Consider the following 23,775-nt stretch of genomic DNA (forward strand, 5'->3'; position numbering starts at 1 on the left):
CTGGGAACTATCGAGGTTCAATCCCACAGGGGAGCTCTGGGAGACAGGAAAGAATGTGCCTCAGAATTATCTTACCCAAGGGGTGTGGAAGCTGGAGTATTTACCTGCAACTTTCAAGTTTCAGAGGCTGTCCCGGGGCATTAACTCCCTGGCACCCCAGACTGTCCTACATTAGCAGAGAAGTTCTCAGACCAAGTGGCAGTTACTTGCAGTAAGACCCTATGGGCATAACAGAATGGTGGTGCCCAAGGGACATGGGCAGAGCAGAGTGTCTGCTGGAGGGCTGTTGTAAGGATTAAGCAATATAACACCAACACAGAGAAGCTCCCTTCTTGTGATAAGAGCTTGTGACGTTCACAGATCTTTCAGCTCTCTGGAGTCTGCAACCCTGGCAGAACAGGTGCTTCCCATCATTCCGAAGAAGCAGAACTCCAGCGGCCCTGGGAGAACTCTGGAGCCCAGGATCTAAGTTTCGTGAGGAAGGCTGGTGGCTGATGGAGCTAAGGTAGTCCCTCCTGAGTGCACATTCCTTTAAGAACTGTCTTCTCTTGTACCTGCAGCCGGTTCTCTTTTCTCAGGTCCTTCCACTGCAACACTGATTATGACACAGGATACTACCATGACATTAGAACAGCTGCTACCACTTACTCATTATTGTCTATGTGAAAGATACTATGTTAGATCCCTCATGCACATTATCATCATCCTTAGAACTCGGAAAGTACGATTTTCCCCATTTTATGGACAAGGAAACAAGGTCTCAGAGAGGATAAGTATCTTGTTTCAGAAGCAGGGATTCAGACTCAGGTTGATCTGATAACGCCACTGACTTTGTTAACTTCACTATTTCACTAATGCTCCTTCCTCAGGATAACTAAGATGGAGAGAAAAAGAGTGAGGACAAACCAGTAGCCTTTACCATAGACAGTGAGAGTGGGTGGTGGTGGTGACATTGTTTTTCCCAGTTACTTGTTCCTGGTCCTGCTGATCCACTCCCTCCTGCAGCTGACCCAAGTTCTAGGGAGACTGCTCCACTTTAAGCTAAATAATTCACTTTCTAGAATCAGTCCTTTCCATTTTCTTATCTTTAGGCAAACAGATAAATACCACTATCCCCTGTTTATAGAGCTCTACCTTCAATAAATTGCCATTTAATGAGACTACTGAGAGTTAAGCTGATGGGACATACCTGATAAACTACTTTTCATTAGAAGGAAATCAGGACAATAATCAATATTAGGGTTGAAATATAGCCTTTTTTTTTTCTTTTAGGACTGAAAAGCAGGGGCACTGTGGTCTCACTGCCATGGAAAAGGAGTAGATTTGTTTGTTCCTCTGGGCCTTTGTTTCTCCATCTGAAAAATGGTGATACTTAACTCATGGGGGGGTTGCTGTGAGGATTAAATGAAAGAACATACATGCCTGGGCCATAGCAGATGCTCAAAAAATAATAGCTACAGAAAATCCTGGAGAATATGCAAACTCACAGAGATAGAAAGTAGAGAACAGGTTACCAGGGGTGGGGGGCAGGGACAGTAGGGAATTAATGCAAAATGAGTTTAGGGGTTTCTATTTGGGGAAGAAAGGTAAGTGATAATAATGGATGGCAGTGAGGGGCCACAACACTGTGAATGTGATTAATCTCATTCACAATGAATGGAATCTTGAGAGGAGTTCGGATGGGAAGATTTAAGTTGTAAATATTTTCCCACAATTTAAAAAAGAAAGAAAAAAAAAAACCTACTACTTATGTTCAATATCAGCCTTACTGAACAAGACAGTTTACAGAAGGAATAAACAGTGAGCCCACCATCTCACCTTCTTCTAACTGAAAGAGCTTGTATGCAAAGGGACTTAGGCAGGAAGCAGTGTCCTAAAAGCCTATGCTGTGTTTTCCATCCCAGCTCTTTTTCATTTTAGAATAAAGGGAAAAATTTGTTTCCTGGACCATGCCCCCCTCCTCCACCCCAGCAAAAAAAAAAGGAAAAGTTAACTTTGGACTTGATAAATCAGATGTCAGGAAGAGTATGAGTGGTGTCCCTGTCTAAACTGTACAAAGATCCTTTCTTGGGCAGCAGCCACCCTACCCCTCCATCTTTCACTGCAACTTCAAATCAGCCTTGGCCAAAGTTAGCTTTCCTAACCTCCTTTTTTGGTTGTCTTCCTCAGTGGCCATTTCTACCATTCGACGTCCTGTCATCTTTGGAGTCTGCACATGTACTCTGCCCACATCTCTGTTCTGCTCTGGAAGCTCCCAGGCAATGTGGTCAAGAATATATACTTCTTCAGGGAGGTTACTGTAATAGAAGCTACCTTCTGTTGCCACTATAACCTCTGGTAGCAAAAAGAACCAATCTCAGTTTTAACACATAAATATGGCTGGTATCTCCACTGTCTAATCTAGGAAGAAAAAATAATTGCATAGGAACAGAGTGTTCACTTACAAATTCATGGGAAGGATGGCAGGACATATCGCTCAAAGGTCCTATGCTTTAGTCGAGAATTCGTAACTAAGTAAGGACAGCAAGATGAAGTTACGGGTCAGTGAATGGTTGGATTTAATGCCCCTGGCACCTTCCAGAATGATGCCAGAAAAGGGCAAGAGAGTGACCACACAGTGTTAAGAATTGAACAGAATGCACTGCACAGTGAGTGAAGACAGGTGGTCTGTCAAAATCAGTAATGGAATTCATTCAGAAACATGTAATTTATGAGTCTAAGAAGTACCTCTACAATTAAAATATCCCCTGCCACCCCAAATCTTGGCAACACAGAGGGGAAAAAAGGGAAAACCTCCAATATTGAAAAAAGATTTCATACAAACATAGATAAATATATTTAAATTTTCTTTTTAACCATAAATGAATTCAAACTGACTGTTATAAAACAAAATACTATACACAGTTGTCTGTATAGATTAGAAAACATAAAAACCAGGATGTGGAGTAGGTATTGGTGATGAAAACTGTAGGGCCAAAACGTGCTCAACAATGAACTGAAAACCACTGTCTAACGAGCATGACCCACCCTATTGCTAACAGCTTTGTCAACCTCCTGATCCTAAATTCAGGATTTTCTCCTCCTTCCTCTGCCTGCTTTGGTCCGTGTCCGACTACCTGACTGGACAGTAAATTGCTTTTTGAAATCCACTAAGCAATCTGTGGCTTCTGAAATGGAAACAAAAGACTTGATGGGAGAATCATTTAAGTCAAGATGTGCAAAGGAACTCGGCATCTCTCTGCTGCAGCCTGCCTCTTCCATCCCTGGTGGGGTAACCCTAGGGAGAAGGGAAAAATTCAGGGTCAATATACACCTACAAAGTACCAAGTGTGTACCATGCACTATTCCAGGGATTTCACATAAATTAGTTCACATAATGTCTGCAAAAATTGAACCACATAAGTACTATCATTCCCAATTCACAGATGAGAACACTGGGTATAAACAGGTTAGATCATATATCTAAAGACACAGTGAGAGAATGAGGAACTCAAACCTAAAATCCCCAATCTTCCTGAAATCCAGGTCAGAAGACTGGGACTGTGATAGAGAGGTAGGGAGGAGTAAGACAGCGCATTTACTCTGCTAATTTTAACACCATGAATGACTTGACCTATCCATCCAATTTTCAGCCCAGAGAGAAGTCACATCATTCCATGGTGATATCTAAGTCAACAGTTTGAGTATCACATGATACACAGGACCAGGCCTGTACTCTTTCGAACTTTGACGGCTACATGTCAATGAACACCCCAATTCACCTGAAGGCTTCTGCTTCTGGGGACTCGGTCTTGGTCTCTGCACCTATGAGGGGGGAGGAAAGGTGACAATGTTGGTGGCAGTATGGTAATCACACCACTTCTCCCTGATCACGTGCTTCCTGCGTTCTGGGTATGCTTTTCATCTGGTCTATCCAGGTAGCTCAGATTCCCAAACCCCAGACCAACGGAATGTGTACCAAGGTGACCACTTTTGAATGAACATCCTCCAAGTAAATTTACTTCAAATGTTAGAAGAAGAAGTTGCTAAGGGAAATCTGCCACCTGCAGAGATTCATAATCTGCTTATATAGAGGTAGCAGGATGTGAGGCTTGGAGAGGCTGCCTTTTTATAGCCATCAGAAGGCATACCAGATTTGCTCAGTGGGGATGAACTATTAGAACTAGACAGTAAGCAAATCTCATCAGGCTTAAAAAAAAAAGTTTCCATCTGCATCTGGTGAATTTAACAATTGCAACTAATCACAAACAATAATACCAACAGCAGCTAACACTTATCAAGAGTCTACTTATGCCCAGTACTACGTTTGGAATTTTTCCGAATATAACCCTTACAATCTATGAAGCTGCTACTATTACCTCTATTTATAGAAGAGGCTAAATAACCTCAGTGAGGTTAAGTAATCTGTGCAAAGTCAAAGAATAAGGTAAGTTAGCAGAATCAGAATTCAAACACATCTGGAGACGCTCTTATACCAATCCACTCTACTGCTCCCAAAATGCTGGGCAAAAAAGAGGCAGAGTTATTTCCTGAAATCCCTGAGGAGCGCAGGGTGGGACACTAAGTTAAATGAATGATGCACAAAGCATTAGGAGGAGGCAGTAATTTTCATGCCTGTTCCTTTAGATGGCATACTTAGGATTCAAATTGTTCTCCTGTGAAAGAAATATGTTTTTTACCCAGTTCAACAGGAGGTCCTTATTCCTGGCTTTATAAAGCCTGAAAAGAAACAAATAAATAAGAGAACCTTCCTCCTCTCACCTGCCACCTCCCTAAGGAAGAGCTCATCAAGATTAGATCTCAGGGCTGGCTGGCTGATTCAGATGTGGACCCCACATAACCCCAACAAATAGGGAGTTGGCAGTGGCTATATCGTCACTGGAAGGCGTTGGGCATAAGCCCAGAAAACCAGTGCTGGGGCTCTCACCTGCAGACTTGTGCTCTGACTGTTCCAAGAGGCTGAGGAGGCGGCCTTCATTATGGCCTTTTTCCTATGACAGAGAAAAATAGAAGAAAGTGTTACCTCATGGCAGAAAGAATTTACAATACAACTGCCCTAGCCCAGATTACACCTGTCTCCAGAAGAAAAAAGGTGTAAAGCACAGCTCTAGAAAAGTTTTTTGCTTTCTATTAAAGGAGGGTACATGAGTAAAAAAAAAAAAAAGCAAACAGTGATGAATAAAATATATCTCTATGCCAAGAATATTATCTAAGAATGGATATGAGACAAGCCAAAGTTAGTCAACCAAGATCATGCCAAACAGCAGCCTATGATCTGTGATAGACATGGGAGATTAAAGACAGAAAACAGTAGTGTAAAGGTAGCTTCTATAGGCATTGATACCAGAAGAAAAACTGGCTCTATGGTATAAGCACCACCTTGAAATAATCCCAGTCATAAAGAGGTCCTTCTTTCTGGCATGACACATGATTAATTCCTGATCAGAGTGTGCTGCAACTGCTATGTTACTAAGCCTAGAATACGGAGTTGTTGCTTTATTTTTTATATACTTTATTTTTAATTGTGATAAAAATTAATGTAACATAAAAAATCATTTTAAGTAGACAAATCTTTGACATTAAGTACACTGACAATACTGTGCAATTTTTACCACTATTTCCAGACTATTTTCATCATCCCAAACAAAAATCATTAAGCAATAACTCCCCATTCTCCCTCCCCACTCCCCTGGAAACGAGTAATTCTGTCTCTGTCTTCATGAATTTTATTCCCAGTATTTCATATAACAGAAATCATACTATATTTAACCTTTTGTGTTCAGCTTATTTCACAAAACATGATGTCTTCAAGGTTCATCAATTTTGCAACATGTATCAGCACTTCATTCCTTTTTATGGGCGAACTATATTCTATCATGTGGATATACTATATTTTGTTTATCCACTCATCTATTCATGGACACTTGAGTTGCTTCCACCTTTTGCTATTGTAAAGAATGCTGCAGTGAACACTGGTGTACAAATATCTGTCTGAGCCCCTGCTTTTAATTCTTTTGGGTATATATCTAGGACTAAAATTGCCAGGTCATATGGTAATTTTATTTTTAACTCCTGAGGAACCACCAAACTTTTCCACAGCAGCGTTACCATTTTACACGCTCACCAATAATGCTGGAGGGCTCTTATTTCTCCATATCCTTACCAGCATTTGGTATTTTCCTTTTTGTTTACAGGATCCACGCTAGATGGCATGGAATGGCATCTCACTGTAGTTCTGATTTGCATTTCCTTATTGGCTAATGATACTGAGCATCTTCTCATACACCTACTGGCCATATGACTACCCACTTTGGAGAAATGTCTATTCAAATCCTTGGCTCATTTTTAAAAACTGGGTTGTCTTTTTGTTATTATATATTTTGGATACTAAACCCTTATCAGATATGTGGTTTTTAAATATCTTCTCACATTTTGTTTCACTCTCTTGTTAATGTCCTTTGGTGCACAAAAGTTTTTAAATTTTATGAAATTTATTTTATCTGCTTTTCCTTTTATTGCTTGTGATTTTGATATTAAATCTGAAAGTCCATTGCCTATCACAAGGTTCTAAATATATTTCTCTGTTTTCTTGTAAGAGTATTATAGTATATAGCAGGGGTGGCAGCAGGCATCCTTGCCTTGTTCCTCATCTTAAAGGGAAAGCTTTCAGCCTTTTATCATTGAGTGTGATATTTGAAGTGGGATTTTTAAAAAAATTACAGAAAGAAACACAAACATTCCCAATATGTGATCATTTCATTCTACATATATAATCAGTAATTCACAATATCATCACATAGCTGCAGATTCATCATCCTGATCATTTCTTAGAACATTTGCATCAATTCAGAAAAAGAAACAAAAAGACAACAGAAAAAAATAAAACGAAAACAGAAAAAAAACCCATACACACCATACCCCTTACTTCTCCCTTTCACTGATCACTAGCATTTCAAACTAAATTTATTTTAACATTTGTTCCCCCTATTATTTCTTTTTATTCCATATGTTCTACTCATCTGTTGACAAGGTAGATAAAAGGAGCATAAGACACAAGGTTTTCACAATCACACAGTCACACTGTGAAAGCTACACCATTATACAATCATCATCAAGAAACATGGCTACTGGAACACAGCTCTACATTTTCAGGCAGTTCCCTCCAGCCTCTCCATTTCCTCTTAGATAACAAGGTGATATCTACTTAATGCATAAGAATAACCTCCAGGATAACCTCTCTACTCTGGTTGGAATCTCTCAGCCATTGACACTTTGTCTCATTTCACTCTTCCCCCTTTTGGTCAAGAGGATTTTCTCAATCCCTTGATGCTGAGTCTGAGTTCATTCTTGGATTTCTGTCCCATGTTGCCAGGAAGGTCCACACCCCTGGGAGTCATGTTGACAGGGGGAGGGTAGTGAGTTTGCTCGTTGTGTTGGCTGGAGAGAGAGGCCACATCTGAGCAACAAAAGAGGTTCTGTTGGGGGTGACTCTTAGGCCTAATTTTAAGCAGGCTTGACCTATCCTTTGTAGGGTTAAGTTTTGCGGTGGGATTTTTTTTAACTTTTTTACTAATTAAAAAAAATTAACAAACAAAACATTAAGATATCATTCTATTCTACATATACAATAGGTAATTCTTAATATCATCACACAGTTGCATTTTCATAATTTCTTAGAACATTTGCATCGATTTAGGAAAAGAAATAAAAAGACAACAGAAAAAGAAATAAAACGTAACAGAGAAAAAAGAAAGATTATACATACCATACCCCTTACCCCTCACCTTCATTTACCACTAGCATTTCAAACTAAATTTATTTTAACATTTGTTCCCCCTATGATTTATTTTTATTCCATATGTTCTACTCTTCTGTTGATATAGTAGCTAAAAGGAGCATCAGACACAAGGTTTTCACATTCACAGAGTCTCATTGTGAAAGTTGTATCACTGTTCAGTCATCATCAAGAAACATGGCTACTGGAACACAGCTCTACATTTTCAGGCGGTTTCCTCCAGCCTCTCCGCTACATCTTGAACAACAAAGTGATATCTACTTAATGCATAAGAATAACCTCCAGGATAACCTCTCAACTCTGTTTGGAATCTCTCAGCCACTGACACTTAGTCTCATTTCACTCTTCCCCCTTTGGTTGAGAAGGTTCTCTCAATCCTTGATGTTAATTCTCAGCTCATTCTAGGGTTTTTCTCAGTCCCTTGATGCTGAGTCTCAGCTCATTCCAGGGTCTCTGTCCCACGTTGCCAGGAAGGTCCACACCCCTGGGAGCCATGTCCCACGCAGAGAGGTGGAGGGTGGTGAGACTGCTCATCATGTTGGCTGGAGAGAGAGGCCACATCTGAGCAACAAAAGAGGCTCTCTTGGGGGTGACTCTTAGGCCTAAATTTTAAGTAGACTTGACCTATCCTTTGTGGGGTTAAGTTTCATATGAACAAACCCCAAGACTGGGGGCTCAGCTTTGGTTGTCCACACTACTTGAGAGAGTATCAATAATTCAACTTGGGGAAGTTGAATTTCTCCCCACTTTCACCATTCCCCGAAGGGGGCTTGCAAGTACGTTTCCAGTCACTGATCATATCACTCTGGGATTCATCGGGGCATCACTCTGGACAAACCAACAAAATCTCATGTCCTACCTTAGATTCCAAGTACTTATGACATTCAATCAAACTATCTATATGAGTTATATTAGGAAATGCTCTAGTCAAAATATAAATTTTGTAACAAATAAACATTTTTTGCTTTAGTCTCACACATAAGGTGACATTTTAAAGTATTAATTATCACCTATTTTCAGCACCCTGCAGTAATGACATTCCTTTGTTTTTCCTCATGCAAAAACATTTTTAAAATTTGTACGTTGTACATTTCACTATTATTATAATACACTCTAGGCATTCCTAGATTATACCATCTCGATCTTTACCATCTATCTTTCTTTCTGATTTCATTTATGTCCCCAGCCCTCCTCCCTCTATCGTTCTCACATGCAGGTTCATTCAGTGTTTTAACGTAATTACATTACAGTTAGGTAGTGTTGTGCTGTCCATTTCTGAGTTTTTATATTCAGTCCTGTTGTGCAATCTGTATCCCTTCAGCTCCAATTACCCAATATCTCACACTATTTCTATCTCCTGACGGTCTCTGTTACCAAGGAAATATTCCAAGTTTATTCACTAATGTCAGATCATATCAGTGAGACCATACAGTATTTGTCCTTTTGTTTCTGGCTAATCACACTCAGCATAACGTCCTTAAGGTTCATGCATGTTGTTACATACTTCATAACTTTTTTCTGTCTTACAGCTGCATAATATTCCATCTTATGTAAATGTCACAGTATGTTTAGTCAACTGTCTGTTGATGGACATTTTGGCTGTTTCCATCTCTTGGTAATTGTTAATAATGCTTCTATAAACATTGGTGTGCAGATGTCCGTTTGTGTCCTTGGCCTCGTGTCCTTTGAGTAGAGACAGCATATAGATAGGTCCTGTTTTTTAATCCATTCTGCCAGACTATGTCTTTTGATTGGAGAATTTAATCCATTAACATTCAGTGTTATTACTGCATGGGTAGTACTTTCTTCTATTATTTTGCCTTCTGGATTTTATATGTCATATCTAATTTTCCTTCTTTTTACCTTTACTCCTAGTCTTCCTTTCTACACTCTTCTCCACACCTCTCTCTTCTGTCTTCGTATCTGTCTCTAGTGTTCCCTTTAGTATTTCTTGCAGAGCTGGTTTCTTGGTCACAAATTCTCTCAGTGATTTTTTGTCTGAAAATGTTTTCATTTCTCCCTCATTTTTGAAGGACAATTTTGCTGGATATAGAATTATTGGTTGGCAGTTTTTCTCTCTTTTTTTTTTATTAATTAAAAAAAATTAACTAACACAACATTTAGAAATCATTCCATTCTACATATGCAATCAGTAATTCTTAATATCATCACATAGATGTATGATCATCATTTCTTAGTACATATGCATCGATTTAGAAAAAGAAATAAAATGATAATATAGAGAAAAAATAAAAATAAAAAATACAAAAATATATAAGAAAAAAACTATAGCTAAGATGCAGCTTCATTCAGTGTTTTAACATAATTACATTACAATTAGGTAGTATTGTGCTGTCCATTTTTTTTTTTTTTTAGAAATCATACCATTCTACATATGCAATCAGTAATTCTTAACATCATCACATAGATGCATGATCATCGTTTCTTAGTACATTTGCATCGGTTTAGAAGAACTAGCAATATAACCGAAAAAGATATAGAATGTTAATATAGAGAAAAAAAATAAAAGTAATAATAGAACAAAAAAAACAAAACAAAACAAAACAAAAACCTATAGCTCGGATGCAGCTTCATTCAGTGTTTTAACATGATTACTTTACAATTAGGTATTATTGTGCTGTCCATTTTTGAGTTTTTGTATCTAGTCCTATTGCACAGTCTGTATCCCATCAGCTCCAATTACCCATTATCTTACCCTGTTTCTAACTCCTGCTGAACTCTGTTGCCAATGACATATTTCAAGTTTATTCTCGAGTGTCGCTTCACATCATTGGGACCATACAGTATTTGTCTTTTAGTTTTTGGCTAGACTCACTCAGCATAATGTTCTCTAGGTCCATCCATGTTATTACATGCTTCATAAGTTTATCCTGCCTTAAAGCTGCATAATATTCCATTGTATGTATATACCACAGTTTGCTTAGCCACTCGTCTGTTGATGGAGATTTCGGCTGTTTCCATCTCTTTGCAATTGTAAATAACGCTGCTATAAACATTGGTGTGCAAATGTCTGTTTGAGTTTTTGCCCTTAATTCCTTTGAGTAGATTCCCAGCAATGGTATTGCTGGGTTGTATGGCAATTCTATATTCAGCTTTTTGAGGAACCGCCAAACTGCCTTCCACAGTGGTTGCACCATTTGACATTCCCACCAACAGTGGATAAGTGTGCCTCTTTCTCTGCATCCTCTCCAGCACTTGTCATTTTCTGTTTTGTTGATAATGGCCATTCTGGCGGGTGTGAGATGATATCTCATTGTGGTTTTGATTTGCATTTCTCTAATGGCCAGGGACATTGAGCATCTCTTCATGTGCCTTTTGGCCATTTGTATTTCCTCCTCTGAGAGGTGTCTATTCAAGTCTTTTTCCCATTTTGTAACTGGGTTGGCTGTCTTTTTGTTGTTGAGTTGAACAATCTCATTATATATTCTGGATACTAGACCTTTATCTGATATGTCGTTTCCAAATATTGATTCCCATTGTGTAGGCTGTCTTTCTACTTTCTTGATGAAGTTCTTTGATGCACAAAAGTGTTTAATTTTGAGGAGTTCCCATTTATTTATTTCCTTCTTCAGTGCTCTTGCTTTAGGTTTAAGGTCCATAAAACTGCCTCCAATTGTAAGATTCATAAGATATCTCCCTACATTTTCCTCTAACTGTTTTATGGTCTTAGACCTAATGTTTAGATCTTTGATCCATTTTGAGTTAACTTTTGTGTAGGGTGTGAGATATGGGTCTTCTTTCATTCTTTTGCATATGGATATCCAGTTCTCTAGGCACCATTTATTGAAGAGACTGTTCTGTCCCAGGTGAGTTGGCTTGACTGCCTTATCAAAGATCAAATGTCCATAGATGAGAGGGTCTATATCTGAGCACTCTATTCGATTCCATTGGCCGATATATCTATCTTTATGCCAATACCATGCTGTTTTGACCACTGTGGCTTCATAATATGCCTTAAAGTCAGGCAGTGCAAGACCTCCAGCTTCGTTTTTTTCCTCAAGATGTTTTTAGCAATTTGGGGCACCCTGCCCTTCCAGATAAATTTGCTTATTGGTTTTTCTATTTCTGAAAAATAAGTTGTTGGGATTTTGATTGATATTGCACTGAATCTGTAAATCAATTTAGGTAGGACTGACATCTTAACTATATTTAGTCTTCCAATCCATGAACACGGTATGCCCTTCCATCTATTTAGGTCTTCTGTGATTTCCTTTAGCATTTTTTTGTAGTTTTCTTTATATAGGTTTTTTGTCTCTTTAGTTAAATTTATTCCTAGGTATTTTATTCTTTTAGTTGCAATTGTAAATGGGATTCGTTTCTTGATTTCCCCCTCCGCTTGTTCATTGCTAGTGTATAGAAATGCTACAGATTTTTGAATGTTGATCTTGTAACCTGCTACTTTGCTGTACTCATTTATTAGCTCTAGTAGTTTTGTTGTGGATTTTTCCGGGTTTTCGACGTATAGTATCATATCTTCTGCAAACAGTGATAGTTTTACTTCTTACTTTCCAATTTTGATGCCTTGTATTTCTTTTTCTTGTCTAATTGCTCTGATTAGAACCTCCAACACAATGTTGAATAATAGTGGTGATAGTGGACATCCTTGTCTTGTTCCTGATCTTAGGGGGAAAGTTTTCAATTTTTCCCCATTGAGGATGATATTAGCTGTGGGTTTTTCATATATTCCCTCTATCATTTTAAGGAAGTTCCCTTATATTCCTATCCTTTGAAGTGTTTTCAACAGGAAAGGATGTTGAATCTTATCAAATGCCTTCTCTGCATCAATTGAGATGATCATGTGATTTTTCTGCTTTGATTTGTTGATATGGTGTATTACATTAATTGATTTTCTTATGTTGAACTATCCTTGCATACCTGGGATGAATCCTACTTGGTCATGATGCATAATTCTTTTAATGTGTTGTTGGATACGATTTGCTAGAATTTTATTGAGGATTTTTGCATCTATATTCATTAGAGAGATTGGTCTGTAGTTTTCTTTTTTTGTAATATCTTTGCCTGGTTTTGGTATGAGGGTGATGTTGGCTTCATAGAATGAATTAGGTAGTTTTCCCTCCACTTCGATTTTTTTTGAAGAGTTTGAGGAGAGTTGGTACTAATTCTTTCTGGAATGTTTGATAGAATTCATATGTGAAGCCGTCTGGTCCTGGACTTTTCTTTTTAGGAAGCTTTTGAATGACTAATTCAATTTCTTTAGTTGTGATTGGTTTGTTGAGGTCATCTATTTCTTCTTGAGTCAAAGTTGGTTGTTCATATCTTTCCAGGAACCCGTCCATTTCATCTAAATTGTTGTATTTGTTAGCGTAAAGTTGTTCATAGTATCCTGTTATTACCTCCTTTATTTCTGTGAGGTCAGTAGTTATGTCTTCTCTTCCATTTCTGATCTTATTTATTTCCATCCCCTCTCTTCTTCTTTTTGTCAATCTTGCTAAGGGCCCATCAATCTTATTGATTTTCTCATAGAACCAACTTCTGGTCTTATTGATTTTCTCTATTGTTTTCAATTTCATTTATTTCTGCTCTAATCTTTGTTATTTCCTTCCTTTTGCTTGCTTTGGGATTAGTTTGCTGCTCTTTCTCCAGTTCTTCCAAGTGGACAGTTAATTCCTGCATTTTTGCCTTTTCTTCTTTTCTGATACAGGCATTTAGGGCAATAAATTTCCCTCTTAGCACTGCCTTTGCTGCATCCTATAAGTTTTGATATGTTGTGTCTTCATTTTCATTCGCCTCGAGGTATTTACTAATTTCTCTTGCAATTTCTTCTTTGACCCACTTGTTGTTTAAGAGTGTGTTGTTGAGCCTCCATGTATTTGTGAATTTTCTGGCACTCCGCCTATTATTGATTTCCAACTTCATTCCTTTATGATCCGAGAAAGTGTTGTGTATGATTTCAATCTTTTTAAATTTGTTAAGACTTGCTTTGTGACCCAGCATATGGTCTATCTTTGAGAATGATCCATGAGCACTTGAGAAAAAGGTGTATCCTGCTGTTGTGGGATGTAATGTCCTATAAATGTCTGTTAAGTCTAGCTCATTTATAGTAATATTCAGATTCTCTATTTCTTTATTGATCCTCTGTCTAGATGTTCTGTCCATTGATGAGAGTGGTGAATTGAAGTCTCCAACTATTATGGTATATGAGTCTATTTCCCTTTTCAGTGTTTGCAGTGTATTCCTCACGTATTTTGGGGCATTCTGGTTCGGTGCATAAATATTTATGATTGTTATGTCTTCCTGTTTAATTGTTCCTTTTATTAGTATATAGTGTCCTTCTTTGTCTCTTTTAACTGTTTTACATTTGAAGTCTAATTTGTTGGATATTAGTATAGCCACTCCTGCTCTTTTCTGGTTGTTATTTGCATGAAATATCTTTTCCCAACCTTTCACTTTCAACCTATGTTTATCTTTGGGTCTAAGATGTGTTTCCTGTAGACAGCATATGGAAGGATCCTGTTTTTTAATCCATTCTGCCAATCTATGTCTTTTGATTGGGGAATTCAGTGCATTGACATTTAGTGTTATTACTGTTTGGATAATATTTTCCTCTAACATTTTGCCTTTTGTATTATATATATCATACCTGATTTTCCTTCTTTCTACACTCTTCTCCATACCTCTCTCTTCTGTCGTTTTGTATCTGACTCTAGTGCTCCCTTTAGTATTTCTTGCAGAGCTGGTCTCTTGGTCACAAATTCTCTCAGTGACTTTTTGTCTGAGAATGTTTTAATTTCTCCCTCATTTTTGAAGGACAATTTTGCTGGATATAGGAGTCTTGGTTGGCAGTTTTTCTCTTTTAGTAATTTAAATATATCATCCCACTGTCTTCTAGCTTCCATGGTTTCTGCTGAGAAATCTACACATAGTCTTATTGGGTTTCCCTTGTATGTGATGGATTGTTTTTCTCTTGCTGCTTTCAAGATCCTCTCTTTCTCTTTGACCTCTGACATTCTAACTAGTAAGTGTCTTGGAGAACGCCTATTTGGGTCTAATCTCTTTGGGGTGCGCTGCACTTCTTGGATCTGTAATTTTAGGTCTTTCATAAGAGTTGGGAAATTTTCAGTGATAATTTCTTCCATTAGTTTTTTTCCTCCTTTTCCCTTCTCTTCTCCTTCTGGGACACCCACCACACATATATTTGTGCGGTTCATATTGTCCTTGAGTTCCCTGATACCCTGTTCAAATTTTTCCATTCTTTTCCCTATAGTTTCTGTTTCTTTTTGGAATTCAGATGTTCCATCCTCCAAATCACTAATTCTATCTTCTGTCTCTTTAAATCTATCATTGTAGGTATCCATTGTTTTTTCCATCTTTTCTACTTTATCCTTCACTTCCATAAGTTCTGTGATTTGTTTTTTCAGTTTTTCTATTTCTTCTTTATGTTCAGCCCATGTCCTCTTCATGTCCTCCCTCAATTTATCGATTTCGTTTTTGAAGAGGTTTTCCATTTCTGTTCATATATTCAGCATTAGTTGTCTCAGCTCCTGTATCTCATTTGAACTATTGGTTTGTTCCTTTGAGTGGGCCATATTTTCAATCTTCTGAGCGTGGACAGTTATCTTCTGCTGCTGGCGTCTGGGCATTTAGTCAGATTTCCCTGGGTGTCGGACCCAACAAGGTTGTAAGATTTTTCTGTGAAATCTCTGGGTTCTGTTTTTCTTATCCTGCCCAGTAGGTGGCGCTTGTGGCACACGTTTGTCTGCGGGTCCCACCAGTAAAAGGTGCTGTGGGTCCTTTAACTTTGGAAAACTCTCGCCGTTTGGGAGGTTCGCTAGCCGAATCGGCTTGGAAGAGTGCCAGCCGGCCCGGGGTCCGAACGTGGGGAGGGTCGCTGGTCGCCGCAGCCCGGGAAAGTGCCCGTCCGAATTTCCTAGTCAGCCCAGGGTGCCAAGCTTGGTGGGAGGGCGCCAGCCGCAGCGGTCTGCCCGGGAGAGTGCACGTTCCCGGGGAGTCACGGGTTTGGAAGGGCCTCCCCCCCCCGTCACCGTTCTCCGCGGCCTGGGGATTTCCGATCCAATTCTCTCAGTTGGTCCGGGGGCCGCGCATGGTGTGGGCGCCAGCCGCCGCGGTTTGAGGGGAAGGGAGTGACTCCGGCCGCTTGCCACCCCGCCCGGTGAAGCCTGCGCCCCTCAGCGATCTCACCAGAGCGGTTCTCTCAGCCAGCCAGCCGTTCTGATGGGGTACGCTGTCTTTTTTATCTCTGTCGTGGCTTTGGGAGCTGTTCTGTATCGTTTCTACTCCCCTAGTAGCTGTCCTGGAGGAGAAATTAAGATCCGCGCGTCTTACTAAGCCGCCATCTTCTCCGGAAGTCCCGCAGTTTTTCTCTCTTAATAATTTAAATATTTTATCCCACTGTCTTCTCGCCTCCATGGTTTCTGCTGAGAGATCTGCGCATACTCTTATCGGGCTTCCCTTGTATGTGATGGATTGCTTTTCTCTTGCTGCTTTTAAGATCTTCTCTTTCTCTTTGACATCTGACATTCTGATTAGTAAATGTCTTGGAGTATGTCTATTTGGATCTATTCTCTTTGGGGTACACTGCACTTCTTGGATCTGTAATTTTAAATCTTTCATAAGAGTTGGGATATTTTCAGTGATAATTTCCTCCATTCGTTTTTCTCCTCCTTTTCCCTTCTCTTCTTCTGGGACACCCATAACACGTATATTGGTGCGCTTCATATTGTCATTCAGTTCCCTGAGTCCCTGCTCATATTTTTCCATTTTTTTCCTATAGTTTCTGTTTCTTGTTGGATTTCAGATGTTCCATCCTCCAGTTTTGAAATCCTATGTTCTGTCTCTTGAAATCTACCATTGTAGGTTTCCATTGTTATTTTTCATCTCTTCTACTGTGTCTTTCATTCCCATAAGTTCTGTGATTTGTTGTTTCAGACTTTCAGTTTCTTCTTTTTGTTCTTTCCTTGCCTTCTTTATATCCTCCCTCAATGCATTGATTCAGTTTTTGATGAGGTTTTCCATGTCTGTTGTACATTCTGAATTAATTGTTTCAGCTCCTGTATCTCTTTTGAATTGTTGGTTTGTTCCTTTGACTGGGCCATATCTTCAATTTTCCTAGTGTGATTTGTTATTTTTTGCTGGCGTCTAGGCATTTAATTACCTTAATTAGTTTATTCTGGAAATTGCTTTCACTTCTTTTATCTAGGGTTTTTGCTGGATGAATTTGTTGTCTATCTGTTCTCTGACATTCTGTTCGGCTTTATCTGGACCTCTAGCTTAAGTTTTGTTTAACAGAGGATAATTTTTCAGTTCTTGTTTTCTTGTTTCTTGCCCTGCTTGTGTGGTGCCTTCCCCCTCCTCCCACACTTAGGAGGGTCTACTTAGATATTATATACCCAGCCAGATTTTCCCAGACCAAACTGGCCTCCTATCAGGAGGAAAGAGTCACCTGCGTCGGTTTTCCCTGAGGGTGAGACCCAGCAGGTTGAAAGACTTTCCTGTGAAGTCTCTGGACTCTGTTTTTCTTATCCTGCCCTGTGTGTGGCGCTTGTCTGACTGCAGGTCCCACCCGCACAAAATGATGAGGTACCTTTAACTTTGGCAGACTCTCCCTGCTGGGGGCGTGGTGGAGACAGAGGAGAGGTTGTAGTCTGGTTTTAATGGCTTCAAATTACCAAGCCCTGGTGTCTGAATTCCTTGAGGGAGGGATTCCACCTGAGTTGGGCTTCACCCCTCCCCTGGGGAAGGCACAGGCTCCAGACAAGCCCCCAAAACAGCTCACTTCTGCCTATGCCTGGGGCAGTTGCAGCCTGAAAAGTCCTGCCACTGTATCCAGAGGCAGTCAAGCCTTTGTAGATACACAGCCACAAAAACCTCTGTGTCCTTCTTTTTTTTTTCCCCCTTTTTCTGTCAGTCCTGCCCCCTTGGCACCGGGGCAAAAATGAGTAACCTCCGCTTTGATAAGGTTCACCTAAGCTGAGGACCTATTTTTAGTAGTCAGAATTTGTTAATTAGTTCCACAATTGGCATTTTGATTGTGCTGAGTCCCTGCTGCTGGTAAAGTCCTTTCCTTTCCCCTTTGGGAAGGGGCCTGTGGGGGAGGGCACTGGCCGCCGCAGCTTTGGGATCTCACGGTTCGGGGGAGTGCTTGCAGCCGGTCCAGCTGGTCCAGACTTGGGTACGCTGTGTGCCTGGTCACTGACGTGGCCCCAGGGGCTGTTCTGTACTGTTTCTGGTTATTTAGTAGTTGTTCTGGAGGACGAACTAAAACGCGCACGTTGTTAAGCCGCCATCTTGACCCAGAACAGGGTCACACTTCTTCTGCAGTGGGATTTTAATAAATGCCACTATCATGGTGAGAAAGTTCCCTCCTATTCCTAGTTTTTAAAAGCGTTTTTACCATGAAAGGATGTTGGATTTGGCCAAATGCTTTTTCTGCATCAACTGAGATGACCATGTGGGTTTTTTTCCTTCTTTCTATTAATGTGGTGTTTTATACTGGCTAGTTTTCCTATGTTGAACCAACCTTGCATTCCTGAAATAAATCTCATTTAAGTTATGGTATATAATCCTTTCAACATGCCACTGGATTTGGTGTGACAGTATTGCGTTGATATCTGCATCTATATTCATAAGGGATACTGCTCTGTAATTTTCTTTTCTTGTGTTGTTTTCATCTGACTTTGGTATCACAATAATTTTGGCCTCAAAGAAATGAGTTAGGGAATAATACCTCCTCTTCTACTTTTTTTAGGGAATAATACTTCCTCTTCTATTTTTTTTTTTTTTTTTTTTTGGAGGAGTCTAAGAAGGATTGGTGTTAAATATTTAAAAGTTTGGTAGAATTCAGCAGTGAAGCCATCCTGTCCTGGACTTATTTTTATTGGGAGATTTCTAACTACTGATTCAATTTCTTTACTTCATATAGGTCTGTTCAGAGATTTTCTATTTCGTCTTGTGTCAGATTAGATCACTTATATGTTTCTAGAAATGTATCTATTTCACCTGGGTGTTCTAATTTGTTGGTATATAACTGTCCACAGTACCCTGACATAATTCTTTCTATTTCTGTTTGGTCAGTAGTCAAGTCCATATTTTCATTCCTGATTATCGTTATTTGCATCTTCTGTTTCTCTGTCAGTCTGGCTAAAGATTGGTCAATTTTATTGATCTTTTCAAATAACCAACTTTGGTTTTGTTGATTCTACTGGTTTTCTATTCTCTATTTCATTTATCTCTACTCTAATCTTTACTAGTTCCTTCCTTTTACTACCCTTAAGTTTAGTCTGCTCTTCTTTTTCTAGTTTCTTTAGGTGTGAAGTTAGGTTATTGATTTATTGATTTGTTTTCTTTTTTAATGTAGGCATTCAGAGTTATGATTTTCCTTCTGAGCACTGCCTTCTGCAGATTCCTTCTTTGACACATGGGTTGTTTAATGATATGTTTAATTTCCATATATTTGTAAATTTTCTAGTTTTCCTTCTATTATTGATTTCTAGCTTTATTCCACTGTGGTCCATGAACATACTTTGTGTTATTTCAATATTCTTTAATTTATTACGATTTTATTGATTTGTGGATTAACGTGATCTATCCTGGAAAATGTGCACTTGAGAAGGGTGTGCATTCTGCAATTGTTGGATGGAGATATGCCCATTAGGTGTAATTGGTTAATAGTGTTGCTCAAGTCCTCTATTCCTTACTGGTCTTCTGGTTAGATGTTCTATGAATTACTGAGAGTGGTATATTGAAGTACACAACTATTACTGTAGAATTATCTATTTCTCCCTTCAATTCTATCAATTTTTCCTTCTTATATTTTAGGGCTCTGCTGTGAGGTGCATATATGTTTGTAATCTTCTTGCTGGATCAAACCTTTCATCAATAATATCCTTTTTTGTTTCTTGTAGCTTTTTTCATTTATACTCTTTGTTTGACAATGATATTGCCACTCCAGCTCTTTTTTGGATTACTGCTTGCATAGAATATCTTTTTTCTATTCTTTGACTTTCAATTCCTTTGTGTCTTTGTATCTAATGTGAATCTTCTATAGACAGCATTTAGACAGATCATGCTTCTTTGTCCAATCTGCCTTTTAACAGGGGAGTTTAATCCACTGACATTTAAGGTAGTAACTGAGAAGTAAGGCTTTACTTTTGCCACTTGGCTATTTGTTTTCTGTATGCCTCCTTTGTTTCTTGGTCTTCAATTACTCTATTACTACGTTTTTTTTTGTATTTTCTTGTTTTTGTACTGTAACATTATGATTCCCTTCTTCTTTCCTTTTCTATGTATTTTTTAGTTATTTTCTTAGTGGTTACCCGTGTAATTACAATTAACATTTTAAACTAATAACTACTTAGTTTGACTAATACCAATCTAGTTTCAGTGGTATAAAACTCTCTACTCCTATATATCTCCATCTCTTCCCCATTATATTGTTATTGTTTTTAGATTATATCTTTATATATTGTATGCCAATTAACATAGATTTAAAATGTTATTTTATATGTTTGTCTATTAAATCATTTGGGGAGGGGGAGTTACCAAGCCGAAAGTATAATAATACAGCACATTTACCTATGTAGTCACCTTTACCAATGCTCTTTATTTCTTCTTATGGCCTCAGGTACTGTCGAGTGCCCTTTCATTTCAGCTTGAAGGACTCCCTTTAGCATTTTTTGTAGAGCAGGTCTTCTGATAATGAATGCCTTCAGCTTTATCTGTAAGTGTCTTAATTTCTACTTTATTTTTGACAAATAATTTTGCCAGATATAGAATTCTTGGTTGACATTCTTTTTCCTCTTTGAGGACTTTGAAGATACCATCCCACTGTCTTCTGGCATCTATGTTTCTTATGAGAAGATCCCTTGTGTGTGATGAATTACTTCTCTCTTGCTACTTTCAAAACTGCACAAGTCTTTGGATTTGGATAATTTCACTATAATGTGTCATGATGTAGCTCTCTTAGAGTTTATCCTGCTTGGAGTTCTTTGAGTTTCCTGGATGGGTATATTCATTTCTTCCATCAGATTTGGTAAGTTTTTGGCCATTATTTTTTCAAATACTTTTTCTGCCCCTTTCTCTCTTGTTATCTTCTGGGACTCAATGGGTATGAGTCTCACAGGTTCCTTAGACTTTGTTCATTTTTCTTATTTTTTTCTTTCTGCTCCTCTCAACGGATAATTTCCATTGTCTTATGTTAAAGATCCTTGATCCTTTCTTCTACCTGTTCAAGTCTGCTGCAGAATCCATCTAATGAGTGTTTCACTTCAATTACTATACTTTGCAGCTCCCACATCTCCGTTTAGTTCCTTTTTATAAATTTCCACCTCAGTATTTTGTTCAGACAATAATTTCCTTTAGGTCTTTGTCTATGGATTCGTTTAGCTCACTGAACATATTTAAGAGAGTTAATTTAAAGTCTTTGACTAATAGTTCCAATGTATGCATTTTCTCAGGGATAGTTTCCCTTTTTTCTTAAATGGGCCATACTTCTTGTTTCTTTGTGTGTTCTGTACTTTTTTTGTTTAGAACAGAACACGCTGAGAATTTTGTTGTTATAACTTTGAAATACCAGTACTTCTATTCCTTATGAATTGCTGTTTTGCTGTTGTTGAAGGCTGAAGACATCAGTTTGTTACTTTTACAAACTATTTTTGCTTCCAAATGGGGAATTAAAAGAAGAAAGAGAGAGAGAGAGAAAAAAAAACATTGTCTTTCTAAGACTTTTCTGCTTTTGCCCAAGGAGGGCCAGAACAATGGACACTCTCACAGCTGTTCCCCAGTGATCTGAAGTAGCTGATCATAAGAAGGGATCAGCAAAGACCACACACATACCTGGATTTTGGAGGACTATGTCCTTAAAGCCAACCCTGGCTCTAGCAAGCTGCACTAGGAGCCCAGGCTACAATCCCCACTGCTGCCTACCACATGCTTAGGGAATAGGGGATGGTAGCTGTTACATGAAGGTGAAATTTAACAATATTTACTGTGATTTACTAGTCTCTTTGTCCTTGCCTTCCCTAGATGCTAAACTGACTCCAGAACTTCAAAATAGTTGATTTAGACGGTTCCTCCCAGTTCAGTAGTTGTTTTGGCAGAGGGACTACTTCCTGGATCTTCATACTCTACCATCTTCCCACAATCCTTCTGCTGTTTATCAAAATCTCTAAGCCAAAATTTACTTTCCTTCTCTCTAGTCACAAAGGCACAGAAAACATATCCTTCTATCCAGTGCCCATGGGCTAGACCCTGCACTTCCTAAGGCTGAGCAGACATGGAGTTCAACAGAGTTGATCTTGTATATGTTCCTGGAACTGGGGTATGAACTGCATACCCTCTCATAAAAACAATAGAGCAGTATGTTTCAAGAGACTTTAACATTGTATTCCCAGTGGCTTAGTAGTCTCACTTTAGAAAGTGTATTCTAAGTATATAATCAGTGGTACAAATATTAATTAATATTTAAAATATAATAATATAGAAGAATTGTTAAGGCTGTAAATGCCCAATAATATGAGAATGGTTAAGTGAACATCTATGTGATGAAAATATCAACAGTAATTTTTTTGGGGTAGAAAACTATATACAGGGTACATTAAAACTGGATGTGAATGGGGTGTATGGGTGGTTCAATGGTAGAATGTTCACCTTCCATGTGGGAGACCCAGGTTTGATTCCTAGACCATGCACCCCCCTAAAAAAAATGCACATGAAAAAAAGAAGGAAATAGGCCAAAATATTAAAAGTTGTTGCCTTTAAGTAGTTAGATTATAGGTAATGATTTTCCCTGATTATTTATACTTTCTTTTTGAACCTTTCAAATTTTCTAAAATGAACATGACTTTTTTAAATTAAAATAAATAAGCACTTGTGTAAAAAGCACAAATCTTGTTTCAAGATAGAAGAAATGGAAGAGGGAAGAGGTGGGAAAAGGAGAGGGAGAAAGAAGATGGGAAACAACAGAAGAAAAAAGCCAGACCAGAGTTGTGGCCTCTTAGACTAAGTAGGAATAATCAGAAGAATTAGGCAGCTTTTCCTAAGAACATTCCATACATACCTTTGTGCTCTTCGGTAGTTGCTGCCTCTTCTCCTCCACAGTTGAGCACACTCTACCATTCCCTTCAGGCCCATCTCCTTGGTCACCCCTGGCAAGCTGAAGACAGGCATCTACATGACACTGATACTCTCTGAATGGAACCAGGGATTTGCAGAGATAACATTTCTCATTCCTAGCCAATCAGAAGAAAGGGAGAAAAAAGCAGTTTTAAGATTTGCGTTTGCCTCTGGGCTCTTGGATATATCTCAAATTGTGTTTTTACGTCTCAAAGTTATTCTGTGGAGGAGACATACCAACCAATGCAGATTTGCTCAGCAGGATCGCCAATAAAACTAACCCAATGCCAATCAAAAGGACTGAGTGATCAGTGGTTTTCCACTGGCTGTTTCTCTGTACCCTGCTGTTGCAGCAGTGGGATGGTAATGAAATCAGTTCTTCTAACTATCTCAAGCAATGCTGATTGCTCTTCAGACATAAAATATTCTGTCAAACTCTTCTGAAATTAAGTGTAAGGTTTTTTTCAAACGGAAGTTAAAATTTAGACAGAAAAGGGAGCACCAAGAGCAAAAACCAAAATAATATTTTTACCAGGGTGGATGAAATTGTCTGATTAGTAAATCAAGTCTGTCTGTATGATGACTTCTTTAATCCTACAACCTGCAAAATCAACTAGGAAGTTTCTAAAACCAGGTCGTTCTGTCATAGACTTGTGCATGATTTCATATACATATTTATTTTTATCTTTATCATAGCCCAGCAGCTATCAGGATTAAAGTTTGGAGACAGAGAGGAAACTAATTGTGTCCATGAGGTAAGATTATAGAATCTTTTGGGGGAATAGGAAGAAATGAGCATTTATTAAGCATCTTCTCTGTGTTGAGAACCACTGCAAGACCCTTTAGTAATAATTTCTCACCCAATTCTT

The 23,775-nt window shown here is 38.6% G+C and overlaps 1 protein-coding gene across 1 annotated transcript in view; it reads right to left on the reverse strand.

Moving 5' to 3' along the window:
- Positions 1-2,541: 2,541 nt before the first annotated feature.
- The window catches only part of UIMC1 (ubiquitin interaction motif containing 1), a 235,272-nt gene continuing 214,038 nt past the window's right edge, over positions 2,542-23,775 (reverse strand). Inside the window, exons 13-16 of the mRNA XM_077137728.1 lie at positions 22,851-23,022; positions 4,928-4,991; positions 3,762-3,804; positions 2,542-3,277 (exon numbers count right to left, since the gene is read on the reverse strand). Coding sequence (XP_076993843.1) covers positions 3,067-3,277; positions 3,762-3,804; positions 4,928-4,991; positions 22,851-23,022 — 490 coding nt within the window. The 3' untranslated portion in view covers positions 2,542-3,066. The remainder of the gene's footprint in view (positions 3,278-3,761; positions 3,805-4,927; positions 4,992-22,850; positions 23,023-23,775) is intronic.

Source organism: Tamandua tetradactyla, chromosome 20 (genome assembly GCF_023851605.1).
Source record: "Tamandua tetradactyla isolate mTamTet1 chromosome 20, mTamTet1.pri, whole genome shotgun sequence".
Lineage (NCBI taxonomy): Eukaryota > Metazoa > Chordata > Mammalia > Pilosa > Myrmecophagidae > Tamandua > Tamandua tetradactyla.